The 13,176-nt window shown below is 37.9% G+C and overlaps 1 protein-coding gene across 5 annotated transcripts in view; it reads right to left on the bottom strand.

Moving 5' to 3' along the window:
• The window catches only part of DNM3 (dynamin 3), a 183,213-nt gene that overhangs the window by 122,394 nt on the left and 47,643 nt on the right, over positions 1 to 13,176 (bottom strand). For all 5 annotated transcript variants that reach the window (XM_074597678.1, XM_074597679.1, XM_074597675.1 and 2 more), the window contains one exon: positions 8,126 to 8,239. In XM_074597678.1, coding sequence (XP_074453779.1) covers positions 8,126 to 8,239 — 114 coding nt within the window. The remainder of the gene's footprint in view (positions 1 to 8,125; positions 8,240 to 13,176) is intronic.

Raw genomic sequence — 13,176 nt, 5'->3', positions numbered from 1 at the left:
AGACTGTAAGGCTGAGATCTAGGAGGCCCCCTTGGCATGGGGCTTGGAAAGGGGGAGGGGGGGGCAGGAAATGCATCGGGCAAAGCAAGAGATATGGAAAGAAAGCCTGTATTGTTAGGAATGAATAAGGAAGTATATCTACTTCAGCTCAGCAATCAAAACATTTTCAAAGTGAATTAACTGATTCTGTGGTTCTTAAAACAGTGCTGGTTTAGTTGAAACCAGTTCTAGTTGAGCATAATCCTCCAGAAAAGATTGCCATAGTTATAAAAGCAGAGGTTTTAAATATGCATGTCAACGAACACAAGATAGCTGTATACAAATATTTCAACAGAAAAAAAAACCAAAAAGAACAAACTACTTTTTTTGCAATGACTAAAAAAAATTAGCGGGATCCAGTGCATGCTAAATCGTGGTGAGAATTCTGTAAAACCTGGACAATACCAATGCTTAAGCCTGGTTTATGAACTAAATTATACAATTCATATTAATATAAAATGCACAAAAACGTGAAAAGCAAATTAAAGCCAGTATGAACATTTAAATAGGTGTTTCAATATAATGGACTTTCATCTTTAAGGAGCGCAATTTTTTTTTTTGTAAACTCAACAAAATCAGATAGGGAAAATATTTCAAACCTTTTTATATATTCCTTTAATGTTAAAAAAAAAAAGAAAACAAAGAAGGGTGGGGGAAAGTCACTTCACAGAAATAAATATAGATCAAATAGCATCCAAACGTGAAAAAAACTAGTTACTTTAAAAAAAAGAAAAACCATGTCATTTGACATTTTTTCTGCCTTGTCATTAAGTTGCATGTTATCTTCTGTATGGCCATCACCAGAGCTATTTAACACATCTGTATTTTCAGAAGCCTAACAGGCACCGCTACCCTCTCCACGCTCCTTGTCCCCCCCCCCCTTCCTGTACTATCGCCGTGCCTCCACAGACGTTTCTGCAGACCACCCAAGTATCATTGCAGTATGGAAAAATATTAAAATCAAAATAACAAAATACTTGCCTAAAAATTCCCAACTTCCAAACAGAATGTTAAATTATTATAATCTTTTCATCTAAATCTGTTAAGCAGATTGGAAAATAAAAAACCCTAAATCTTAGTGGGTGGGTTTATTAAAATAATGAATTTTAATCAAGAGCATAACTTACTTGCCAAAGGCTTTGCTTCCTGAACTGTACTTTATTAAAAAAAATAATAAAAAAAATCCTAATTGAAATAATATTAAGGGTCAGGTTTAAAACTACAAAAAGACAGGAAATGCCACAGTTCAGAGTGAAACTTTCCTGAATAATGCTACTGTACTTCTGTACTGCATTTTACGCTGCTTTGCAAAACAGTATCTAAAAATAACAACCTGCCCTTAAATAAAAAGTCCTGATTCACAGTCGGAGAGAATACAATTCTCAACTCCATTTCCAAGCTACCAATATTTAAAGTCAAATCCTTAATATAGGTTTCTGTGACTATAATATTGGCAATGATAAGATGATTTTTTCTTTTTCTTACAAGGATTCCAAAATATTCTCTAGCCCTTTAGTGCCCCAATGAATCAGATACAGCACACAAAAACGTTTAGCCCGTTTAGCTACAATTTCAAGGAATATCAGTTCTTAGCTAAGAATCAAGTGGGGATCACTACCCAGTCATTAGTGGTACGCAATGAACTGACTGAAGGCAAAATAAATTTGCCTCAGCTCAAGATGCAAAGCTCTTTCCTGACTCTTCGATGATTTCTCCTTGTGTACAGTTATTAGAAAGGCCACACAATCTTTCCACTTACAACTTTTACTCCCTGCACAACTTCCCTGATAGTTGCTAGTAGAAAGCCTCTTACTTAAAATGCATACTTTCGTTCTTCCAATCCTTTTATACTATAGGTTGCCAAGGAATTTTACTGTACAATTCTTTGCAATTTCAAGGAGGATCCATAACACACAAACTGAGACCTAATTTTTTCCCAGACTAAAGATCTCCGATTCCTTTAACAACTAACTGTAGCAATTAAATTTGACGAAATCTATAAAACAAGCAGTGTCTTATATTTATTTTAGAAGTACTTCTAATTTGCCACTTTGGGTTTTCTTTAAAATCATTAAGTGGGTAGGAAGACATGCCAACTTAAAGCATACATTTAAAATTTTACTTAGAGCTACAAAAATGTAAATAAACCTATTATAAAGTCAAAGTAAAACTATTTAATGTCTTGGAATTAACTTTCCATGTCTGAATTGGTTAGTCATGTTTTGTGCTTGATTCATTTTTTTTTAAGACCTATTTAATGTCTCAGAATTAAATTTCCATGTCTGAATTAGCTAGTCATGTTTTGTGCTTGATTTATTTTTTTACGACATATTATTCCACTTTGTTTGGTTCAAAGAAAATTTTATTCATATAACTGATAAACTTAATTTGCACGCTTCAACTTGTATATTAGCTAAAATGTATTTTTTTTTCTTTATGGCAAAATAATGATTAGAGGTAAAACACCTGAATAATTACATATTAATTTATTATTAGTCTAATTTAAAACCTCAACACTATCCCCACCTTTAGCCTTTTGGTAAATTCATCCCTTTTATAATCAGTTTTCAGGATGAAACTTAGAAGTGGTTTGCTGCTATTCTGTATGGGATGGTTTGAAAGCCCAACTTTGTTGCTTACCTGTGGTGGCACTAGCGAGCAACAGCGATCTAAGAACACCACTATAAACCAGGATCATTTCATCTGTATAGAAATGTAACACAATTATTCTTTTCCCTTTTTAAGCTTCCAATGTGTTTTATACCTTTCGAAACAACACCCCAGTGATGCTACAAATGTAACTGTAGAATCGGATTACAGTTCCTGGGTGTGTTTTATAGACAGGAGAGTTTAGTGAAGCAGCGCATCTTGTGATGTGAAATGATGCTATTTGCATGCTTTTCATCTATACAATAGTCTATGCTCAACTGAAAAACTTACCGAAATTGTGAAGTTGTTTTTTTTTCCCCTTATGAAGTACAGATTTTGAGAGAAAGCTAAATTTAAATAATATGCAAAGCAGAATACTAAAGAAATGTCATTATAAGTGTATAGCTTTAACGTATTAGCAAAATAGATATAAAATGCAACCAGTGTTCTTTCCAGCACATTCCCTTTAAGTGGGTTAATGTGCAAGTGGTTTCCTCCATTTATACAGAAAGATTTTTATTTTTAACATGCAAGATTACTGTACTTATCTGCTTCTAGAAAATATGTACTGTATAAACATATCCTTTATCTTGAACTTCAGTATTTCTGTGCTTCCGAGAAGAGTAAAACCATCTGGTTAAATTACTATGTGCGACTACAATATGCAGGCAGAATCCTGTATGAATTGCATATAAAATAAACCACGGCTTCAATCCTTTTTTGTTTTTCCAAATGTTCAGTGTGACCAGCCTGTTGAAATCGCATCTCTGATACATGTCAGCGCAACGATAACCGATGTACCAAAATGCTTCTTTTCCGAATAAAATCAAGTTCTGTTCTTGTTCTACAGCTCCCAACGTTGTAAAGTTCAATTCTGTTATGTGTGTTTCCCCCCCCTCCAAAGCCCCCCAAACCGGAATGGTACAAAGTGTTGCACGCCAGCGGCGATGGCTCCAAGGGACTGGCTGGACGGAGTTGTCATGTGTCTGCCTGTCTACACTTGCTGTGCAGAACATCCTCTCACCTGTACAGCAGGCACAGACAGGCAGTCGCATGACAACCCAGCCTGAGGGACGGCCGCCAGTGGGAAACCGCTCTGACACACCAGAGCATCTTCACCAACAGCTCCAGCCAAGAGTCACTCTGGATCTCAGACGGCCGGTCAGTAACCAAGCCGCGTACTGCAACCCACCTAGAGTCAAACCAACACTGCCTATAAAAGACAATAAAACCCACTGCTGAAATTTTTACTGTGCTTCCTATAGTACTCTTTTCCTAGTTGTTCTCATTAACTCACTAACAATAAGTTTTATTTATACGCAGCTTTGCGGCACCATTGTATGTTTCGTTCTCCCATTTATTTCTCAGGCATAACTCGAGCAACTCCTGTTCTTAGATTATTGTCAAAATAAAAATCACTAACATTCCTGCTAGCCACAGAAGCCGAGAGCAGCTTGTTGTGTGGCAAGTTAATTCTATAAACAGACACAATGGTAGACCTTACAGTAACTTCTCCCCTTTCCACTCTCTCACCTCCTCACTTATTTTCCTATCTCCCTCCCAAACCACACAGAATTTTGCAATTGGGAACAAACTGTGAAATTATAATACAAACTGCATCTATCACTGGATGTTGATAATACTCTCCTTTCCTATTGAAACAGAATGAAAATATTTTATTTGGAAATAAGGGGATTTTTCTAAAAGCTGTAAATTTCACATTTTCAGAAGTTCTCCTAGAGCCTAGCTTGGCATCCTTTGCACACCAATAATGCCAGTGAAATCTCTGGATGCTTTAGAAAGAATAAAGTCACATTCTTTGACCATACCCTGTAAAAAAAGCTACACCACTTTACAAATGGCATGCTTTTGTTTACAACAAAGAGCGTTTCGATTCACAACCAAGAATGGCGTTCCACATTCCCAAAGTCCGTTTTATTCTAACATAAAATGGCTAATTCACAAATTTCAAATTTGCAGGTTGACTCTCAAACAAACCTGAGCACAAAAGTTTACAGCTTTTTGCGCTTCTTAACAAAGCGGTAACAACCGAGAGATAAAATGCTCAGATTTAATATTTTCTGTGTAGGTATGCCTTATAATACTTCAGCTAGTATTATATGGAATACTCTACGAAAGAAAACTGGTATTTGTGAGGTCTTGCACTTATTTATAACAGCCCCAAAGTGGTACACAGTATTGTCCTTGCTTAATTTTAAGCAAGTGGAAAAAGCACAAAGTCATGGTACTGGTCACGCAACAAAGTTATGAACACAAGCAACTGTATGCAGGATCACAAACTAATCCGGATTAGTAGTCACGTAACTGATACTGTAACTGCTTTACCCACACTCTTCAAACACCAACTTGATATTTCCATAATTATACGCCTCAAAAGCGTTCTTAGGCACTGATTCCCATCTCATCAGGAATAAAATCCTGTAGTACACTTCAGCAGCAACAAAACCGTGTCAAGAAACCAACTGTTTCTTTTGTGATACTGCTATCATACAACAAATTTTGAAATCTTTTGCCAAAGTAACTTGCTTCAAAATGCATTCCACTGTGGATTCTTCACTTATAAAAGCTGCAGCTCACAAATAAAGGAAATAATTTACGTCCTTCTAATGGCACTAGCAAGCAACCACTTGCATTCAGAGTGTGATTTTAATCTCAGAGTAAATTCCAGGCTACAGAAAAAGGGCTCAGTTTACACTAGAGGGGGTACACAGCCGTAGAGGTCCCAGCAAGCACTGCAGCTCTGTAAAGAACATTGTCAGAGCTCACTGGTACTCAAGCTGCTACAACGTTACTTACTCAGGGGTAGAGAGGCAGGGAGAATGAACCCTGTGGCAGGAGAAAGAGTGAGACCTGACCTTCTGCATCTTCCCCAGCTGCGATGGAGAGGCTCTCGCTACTGTGCAAGCACTGCAGGAGTGACTGGCCCAAGTGGGAGGCATGGGAGATCGGATCTTCCTAGGATCTCACAGCGGCACTGAGCCCGGGCACAGTCCAGACACATAAACACGGGTATCAGTTCACACATCACTGAAGACTACGTACCGTACCAGGGTGGAAATACACCAGCCTGCAGCCATTTCAGTAACCATCTGAGAACAGGATGTGACAACTACCAAAGCAAGCTGAAAGCCAGGAGAACATTTTAAGGAGAAGAAACATAATTATAAAAATAAGAATTCAGCCAGGAGATCAAATATTTGTTTCTTTATTTTTAGAAGTCAGTAGTTCTGTTTCTGAAACAAGTCATTGGTCTTTTGATTAACCTAATGGTCAAGCTGTGGCTTTAACCATCTTCAGAAAGTATCTAAGCCAGAGCTTACTAGTTTTCGAAAACCTACTGAGAAAGGCCCAGTAAACAACAACAAAAAAAACACCAAATAGAAACAAACTTTCTGAACTCTTTCCCAGGACAAAATAATCAAATTATACGGCAAATCTGTACTTGAGGAGGAACTTCTTCCACCAGCAAAGCATGGAACACTATGCTGTTATCTTCTCTGACCACTCTAAGAAATCCTTGAATAATTTCCCGTATTGGACTGAATGAACTACTGTTATTTTCATGACCCTCAAAACACAACTGATTGGCAATTAAGAGACAATATTTTAAACTATGCATACAGAAATCAGACAGTGGCCAATTCCCTCCATGTACTATTCCAAGATCCCCAGGTGAAACTCTCTAGTACACTATCAAAACAATTTCTTTTTGAAGGTGCACAGCAGAAGACATTCCATAAATATTTTCAAGAATTTTTATATTGCACACACTAAGCAAAGATCAGACTCAAAAAAGCAACACCAAAACTACCTCAAAAATTGCCACAGCACATCTTAGACGCACCTCCAAGTGTTTGAGACGGAGCATAGCAAGGGGTGTTAACCTCACAACATCAATTATTGTAGTTACAGTTACCGGTAGCTAATCTAAGACAACAAGTTCTAGTAGCTTCAAGTTACATCACAAATACAACAGCTTCAAATTTTCATATTCATAAAGGTACCTTTGCATTCTCTTTGATTCATTTTTATGTCATTGCAATATAATACTTCAAATTGTATTTCAGTAATCTGAGAATAAAACTTCCCCTCTTGACACCTAGCATTTGGATCCTCCCCAGTGTCTGACACGCACTGATTTTCCTGTTACAGTAAATACATTTGAATCCCTTTAAAACTTAAATGAAAGGGCAACGGGCAGAATCTTCAAGATCAATCTAATTTGTCCCTCAATCTTAAGGTCTATCCCAAAATGGCTACTGACTCAGGGGAAAAAAAACCTACTGTACAAGTGCAGTTTCCACCATCAGCATTATCACTGATGTAACTACCAAGGATAAGTATCAGATTCTGGACTTGCAGGACTCAGCAGAGCTCTGGCTTAAGTACATGCGTTGCAGGACCTCTCCCCAGTGGTTCTAGAAAATCTCACTGCAGCAAAATACTATATAAGTTAAACAGAATATGAATTGCCTGCACAGTTGCCCTCAACAAACCCCATGTTTTGTTGGGGTAAGCCAGAATAAGCTGGAAAGATTGACTGGAAAGATTGATTACCTGCGCCTCTTTCATCCAACGAACTGGTTTATGCTAAAAAAAAAAAAATCACTAAATTTTTGCTGAAAACATGTAATTTAAAAATAAAAAAAAAATCAGAAAATAACAGTTTGGGGTTTTTTAAGTGTAGCCCAATTTTTCTATGAAAACCAACACAAGCCTTTAAATAAAACACAAAGGCTTTACTGTGAAGTTGATATATTCAATAAAGTGAGCAACCTAGATATCCTGTTTATCAGAGAAATGCTTTTTCCAGTTTTCGTATTACTCACCTCAGATTACTGACAGCAGTGACATTTCTTACCAAGATGCATTTTTTGGATTTTCAGTAGCAAATTTGAAAATCCATACCAACCAGCTCCAGAACTCTGCAGACAGGCTTTTCAGCCTCCCAGAATATGAGACTGGAGAAAAATTGTTATCATTACATCATGTACTTACTTTTAGGAGTAACTTTACGTAGACAATTTATGATCAACTTACAGTACAAGCGTAAGAACAGTTCAAACAGGCACAGGACAATAACCAGGACATTCCAAAAGATTTTAGACCAATATCTGGAAGCCACAGGAAGAGAGGAAAAAAATAAAACAAAAAAAAAAAACCAAACAGAAACACCCCCCCACAACACCCTGTACCTATGTTATCATCATTTCAACAGAAGTCTAAGAGGGTCATCATTCTCCATGAATCAAAACCAGAAAATTTAAAGGAGGCAGGTAAAACCTTAAAACATTCTTTCGGTTCAAAGTCTGTACAAGCTGATTTAATAATTTAAGCTGATATCAGAAGACTGAACAAATATATCGTGTGTCCCGTCCCACCCCCCGCCAGTAGAAAGAAGTGTGTCATTCCTTACCTCATCATCTTTATACCAGGACAAACTCTCTGCAGTTAGAACGAACCAGTATTCCTTGGATCCTCCTTTCATGATGCCAATATTGTTGATGGTCAGCCAGCCTTTCCGGATGACCTGCGCAGAGGGTGCAGTCAGGCACAAGTTTAGTTCATTGCTCACTTGACATAATTCTGCTGCTGCATACATTCTTTGAAATAAAGACTTGCTACAGAAAACAAGAACAGGTGCATTTTTTCAGTCTCTGGCAAATTCAAAACAGAGATTTTGTGGGTTCCTATCATTCGAGAAAAAAAAAAAAACACAAACCAAATATAAAGTGAATACAGTGTTTTCAGTCAAAAGGTTGGAGAAAGAGAGGAGCCTGAGTATTATTGTGTGTACTTACAGCAAGCAGGAATGAATGAAGGATCATGTAAACCTGAAGACACTTGTTTGCTGCATAATAACGCATTGTAAAAGTCCACACAATTTATATATGACCGTTCTAGTCTAACTGTTCAAGTCATTTGTAGAGTTGGACACTAGGAACAGCACCTAGTTTCTGGTGAAACAAGTGGCTTCTGACACACATTGGGTATTTTCCAAAGGGGTTGAATCAAGTGAAAAAGTGGAGAGGTCTTCTACAATTAATTTGAAATTAAGAGAGGCGGTGGTAAGGAGAGGTATATGAGAGCTATTTTCCCCTCATAAGGTAGAAGAGAAAAAAGAAAAGGAGGGTGGGGGGTAGGAACCCTAAGGCAGCAATAAAAATCCGAGGAAAAATGGGTAAGGCAGAGCTTTACAAAATGGGTACAAGCCAAAGATGAAAGAACAGATGGGAAAGCATATCCGTAAATACTTAGGCCAGGAGGGTACCTCATGCAAAGAGGAAGAGGGACAACGGAAAACTTAAGAGGAATGAGACAGAAACTTTCGATTTTGTTGGAACATTTATTCTTTTCCAATATATATATGAGAAAGCAAATGGTCCTTCCTACCATACTCTGAACAAGGCAAGAGAACTCTCCCAGTCACACAGATGCAGGGAACCTCAGCTATTCTGCTTCTTCCCACGGCAACACCCTTTACTTGCCATTGAAGTCTTGAGATAGAAAGAAGTGCTCAGAGAAGCCCTTCAGAACTCCCTCAAAATTCCCATAAGCATGGGCTTAAGCAAGGGACTAAGTTCTATTTGATAACCAAACCAAAGAAAAGAGATCAGAAGTTGCACCTGAAAAGCTGGTAAAAGTATTGGTAATGCACATAATCCAAGAGCATCAATTTCATTTCGAAGAAGAAAAGCACTGAAGATCCAAAAACAGTCTATGGGTTCTTAGCCTGTAAGAAAATTGCTAAGAAAACATTGATTTGGTTCTGAAGACTGAATAAGCCATGAGAGAACTGGACATGACTCCCATGGAGCGACTCAAGAGCGTAGTTGGAGCTGACTAGATAAAATAGCCTAACAAGGGTTTAATGCAGAGGTTCGTCATCATTTCTAATATTCATGTTCACTGAAAAAAAAAAAAAAAAAAAGGTGGAGAGGGGGCATGTCCACAAATAGACATGGAATGCTTGTCCAAGTGCATATTAAGGGAAATATACTGATAAAAACTTGATTACCCATCAAATCCTCATTTTATTTAAGGTGTTTATTGAAGTGAACTTTTAACAGGAAACAAGCAACACGCATCTATAGCCAGCGTAATGGCCTTCAGGCAGCTGCCACAGAACAAGTTGTGGAACCAAGCTAATTTCATTTTTCTTCTGCACTGAACTACACAAATGCAAACACAAGAAATTTTGGGCAAAGCCCTGGAAATTAAGGTTCCCCAGACACTTGAACTTAGCTCCACAACCAGCTGAGCTATATCTATACAGTAGACTAAATACTTCACAGCAAATGTGCTAAAGTGGTTATTCTTGCATTATAAAGAAACCGAAGCAAGATACCATGAGAAAGGATGCTGTTTACCCAGGCTCTCTGCAATGGAAAATGCCGTGTTGCTTCCTATAAAGCACATAGCCACGTACATGATGGACAGACAGCCAGGCCGGCACGCTACTGAAAACTGGTTCGGACGCATGTAAAAGACTTGACAGGGTAAAAGATTTGAAGACAGATGTCACAGTGGGGATAAAGAGGTGATTTCTGGAAGGAAACCAGCGAGAAACACCTGAGTAGCATGTTCAAGAACCTTACAGGTGATGAGCAGTTAAAAGGGAAGGAAAGTAGCGCACTCTGCTTACACCATTCAGTGCTTTCCTTCATCATTACCATAGGCTTTGTAGCATGTTAATAGAGTCAAATTTTCTCAATTTGACAAGAACACACTTGTGGTAGAGGTCTCAGAACAGACCAAGCCAAGATTTTAAAATCTAAACTATACAAGCCATTTAAGAAGTAATAAAGCTTTTAATACATCTAATATAGGAACTACATTAGTTGCATAGCTCCAAAAGACTGTCTTGCTCCAGCCCAACACATCTCCCCGTAGACGCGTAACCATCACGGGGTGTGGACAGAAACAAGCTGACTTTGTAATACAAACATTGGTCACTGTCTTGTAAAGGAAGGAATTTGCCAGTTGTTTCCTCAAAAATCCTGTGTGCTGAGGATTAGATCCAGCTGTCATTCCCACACAACACGGCATGAAGAGCACGGCACCAAGCTAGAGCAGTATCTTGGGTACGTGTTTTTCATGTGCAAATTCCTAGACCTGTTTATCTACACCCCTCTGAGAAAACAGGGCCTGGTGTCCTCTAAAATATCCTGGACACTAAAACAGATCATAATTATCCAAAATACTTGGAAGCAGTTCCAGGGGACATCAAGAGAGGGAAGATGAGCTTGGTGTGCTAAGCCTCATTTTATCTCCATTGAATTGTTCCTGTTTCCCAGGCACATTTTATTAACTAGAAAAAGCTATGCTTTCAAAGCACTACTCAGTACCAGCACTGGGGTCAGAGAGGAGGGAGATGTTGGATCAACACGTAAATGCAAAACAAAGTGAGATTAAGCAACACAGTTTTACTTTCCAGAGAAACTGAATTACACCTTAGATTCCAGCCAATTCCTAAAAGGTAACTCAAGCTATATTTTGGAAAAAAGCATCCTTCCACAGGCAACAAGCAGCAAAGATTTTTCAAAGAGACTTCTGAAGTTAAAAAAAGCTCTGATGGGGGAGTTGTTCTTTTTTTTTTTTTTAAAACCATTGTGTTAGCTGTGTTGTATAGTAGTTCAGCTTGAAAAATGAAAGTAGTGTGTTTCATTATTGTTTTCACTAGTTCATTTTCTGGTTGGTTTGGATTTAAGAGATCCATTTCAATATTTTCTATCATATTTCTAGACGTCACTCTGTGCAAACCGGATACTAGGGACACGAGTTATGAACTTCAGGAAGGTGAAAAATATGGGCATTGCCAGAAGCTAGTGAAGACAATATTCTGACCGGTAGCTGGACTCCATGTACAGGATGAACAAGAGATGACACAGTTCCTTCCTTCAGGGTCCTGATATCTAATCTGGGTGTCTGAAAAATGAAACTAAGAGGGTACGAATGCACACGAACAAGCCAGAAGGAAGTCATTTTCTGATAGTTCAGCTGCACAAAACCCAAATCATATCTGTTGTTCTTATTCTCCACCACTTCATGGATAAACAGGAAAGCAGGATTTGACACAATAGGTACATTTTACATATTGCTGCATGGCTTATTCATTTCATTAAATTAAATAAGGTCTTTGTAAAAGAAATACATTAGAGAATCAGAAAGTGTTCCATTTCTTTAAAAGAAGTATTTGAAAGATGATTTCAAGATAAGTGAGGGGTAAGTGAAATTGGCTGGGCAGACAGAAATACAAGTGTGAAAATCGTAAGACTGGCTACTTCCGCAACAACATAAGCAGCAGCATTTGCTGAGTTAACATAACTCTCTATTAAACTTATGTTACGTAGCTCCATGGAAATAATTCTGAACACACAACACAACTCCCAGCACTACTCTATCTTTTAATCACTCTCATAACAACACGTGTGACCAAATAGTAAGTACATTGAGAGAATAAAAAAAATGCAAAAACTACTCTGTGAGGCATCCTGGGTTCTTTGGGTTCAATTATGAAGATCCTCACACTACAGAGACTAAAAAGGAACAACAGGTTAGAGAGGAAACCTGTATTTCGCTGTAATTTGCCAAATGTCAGAGCACAAACTGCTCAGATCTGTTCTGATACTGAATACAAATGAGATCTTGTGATGCTGCTTCCCCCAAGATCACTGCACAATATATCGCATAACTCTCAAATAATGACAGTAGCTTAAGTCCTAAACACATGCCTACTTTAAAGAAAAAAATTTAGTCTTTACTGAAGCAAAGCACTCAGTAGTGAAAAACTGAAACATGCTTCCAAATGTAGTTAAACAAAGATTGAGGTGATTAAGTCAATCATAAAGGAATCTTAACCTAAAAAATAAGTACAGTTAAAGGCCACTTAGAACAGCAATACTTCTCTAGTCTCGATAAGGTGAAAATTCAACATCAGCACGTCTTATTCAAGAGTATTTCAAATTTCAAAATTTAGCATCATGCGGTTGTTCATGGGCACCACGTCTTTTACAGAAATACTGACATTTCTTAACAGAACAGCCTTGTCATGATTTTTCATGACCACCTCACTGCCCATGGCACAAGTTTCCATTTCCATCTACTTGCTTAAAAAAATTCTGTAAACACATTTTTTTCCTGGGTCATGCAAGGTAACAGGATTTCAGTATATCTGAAGAAAAGAAGCAGCAAAGTATGCTACAAAGCAGGATTAAAAAGCAAAAAAAAAAAAAAAAAAAGGGGGGGGGGTGGGAAAAAGGGGTTACTAGCAGAAAAAGTTACTTATTAGCACAATAGTTCAGGCCAATTGATGGGGTCTGAATGCTACCTGTGTCCAGAACAACCAAAGCAGGTTGCTGGCGTGAAGGTGTAAATGAGGCAGGTTAAACAAAGCCTTCGAACCCAAACCTACAAATCACTTGGACAGTGACTGGAATCTCTTCTCCAATTACAGGGGCTAGTTCA

This window comes from Larus michahellis, chromosome 8 (assembly GCF_964199755.1).
Source record: "Larus michahellis chromosome 8, bLarMic1.1, whole genome shotgun sequence".
NCBI lineage: Eukaryota > Metazoa > Chordata > Aves > Charadriiformes > Laridae > Larus > Larus michahellis.
This window is presented reverse-complemented; position numbering and strand designations above follow the sequence as displayed.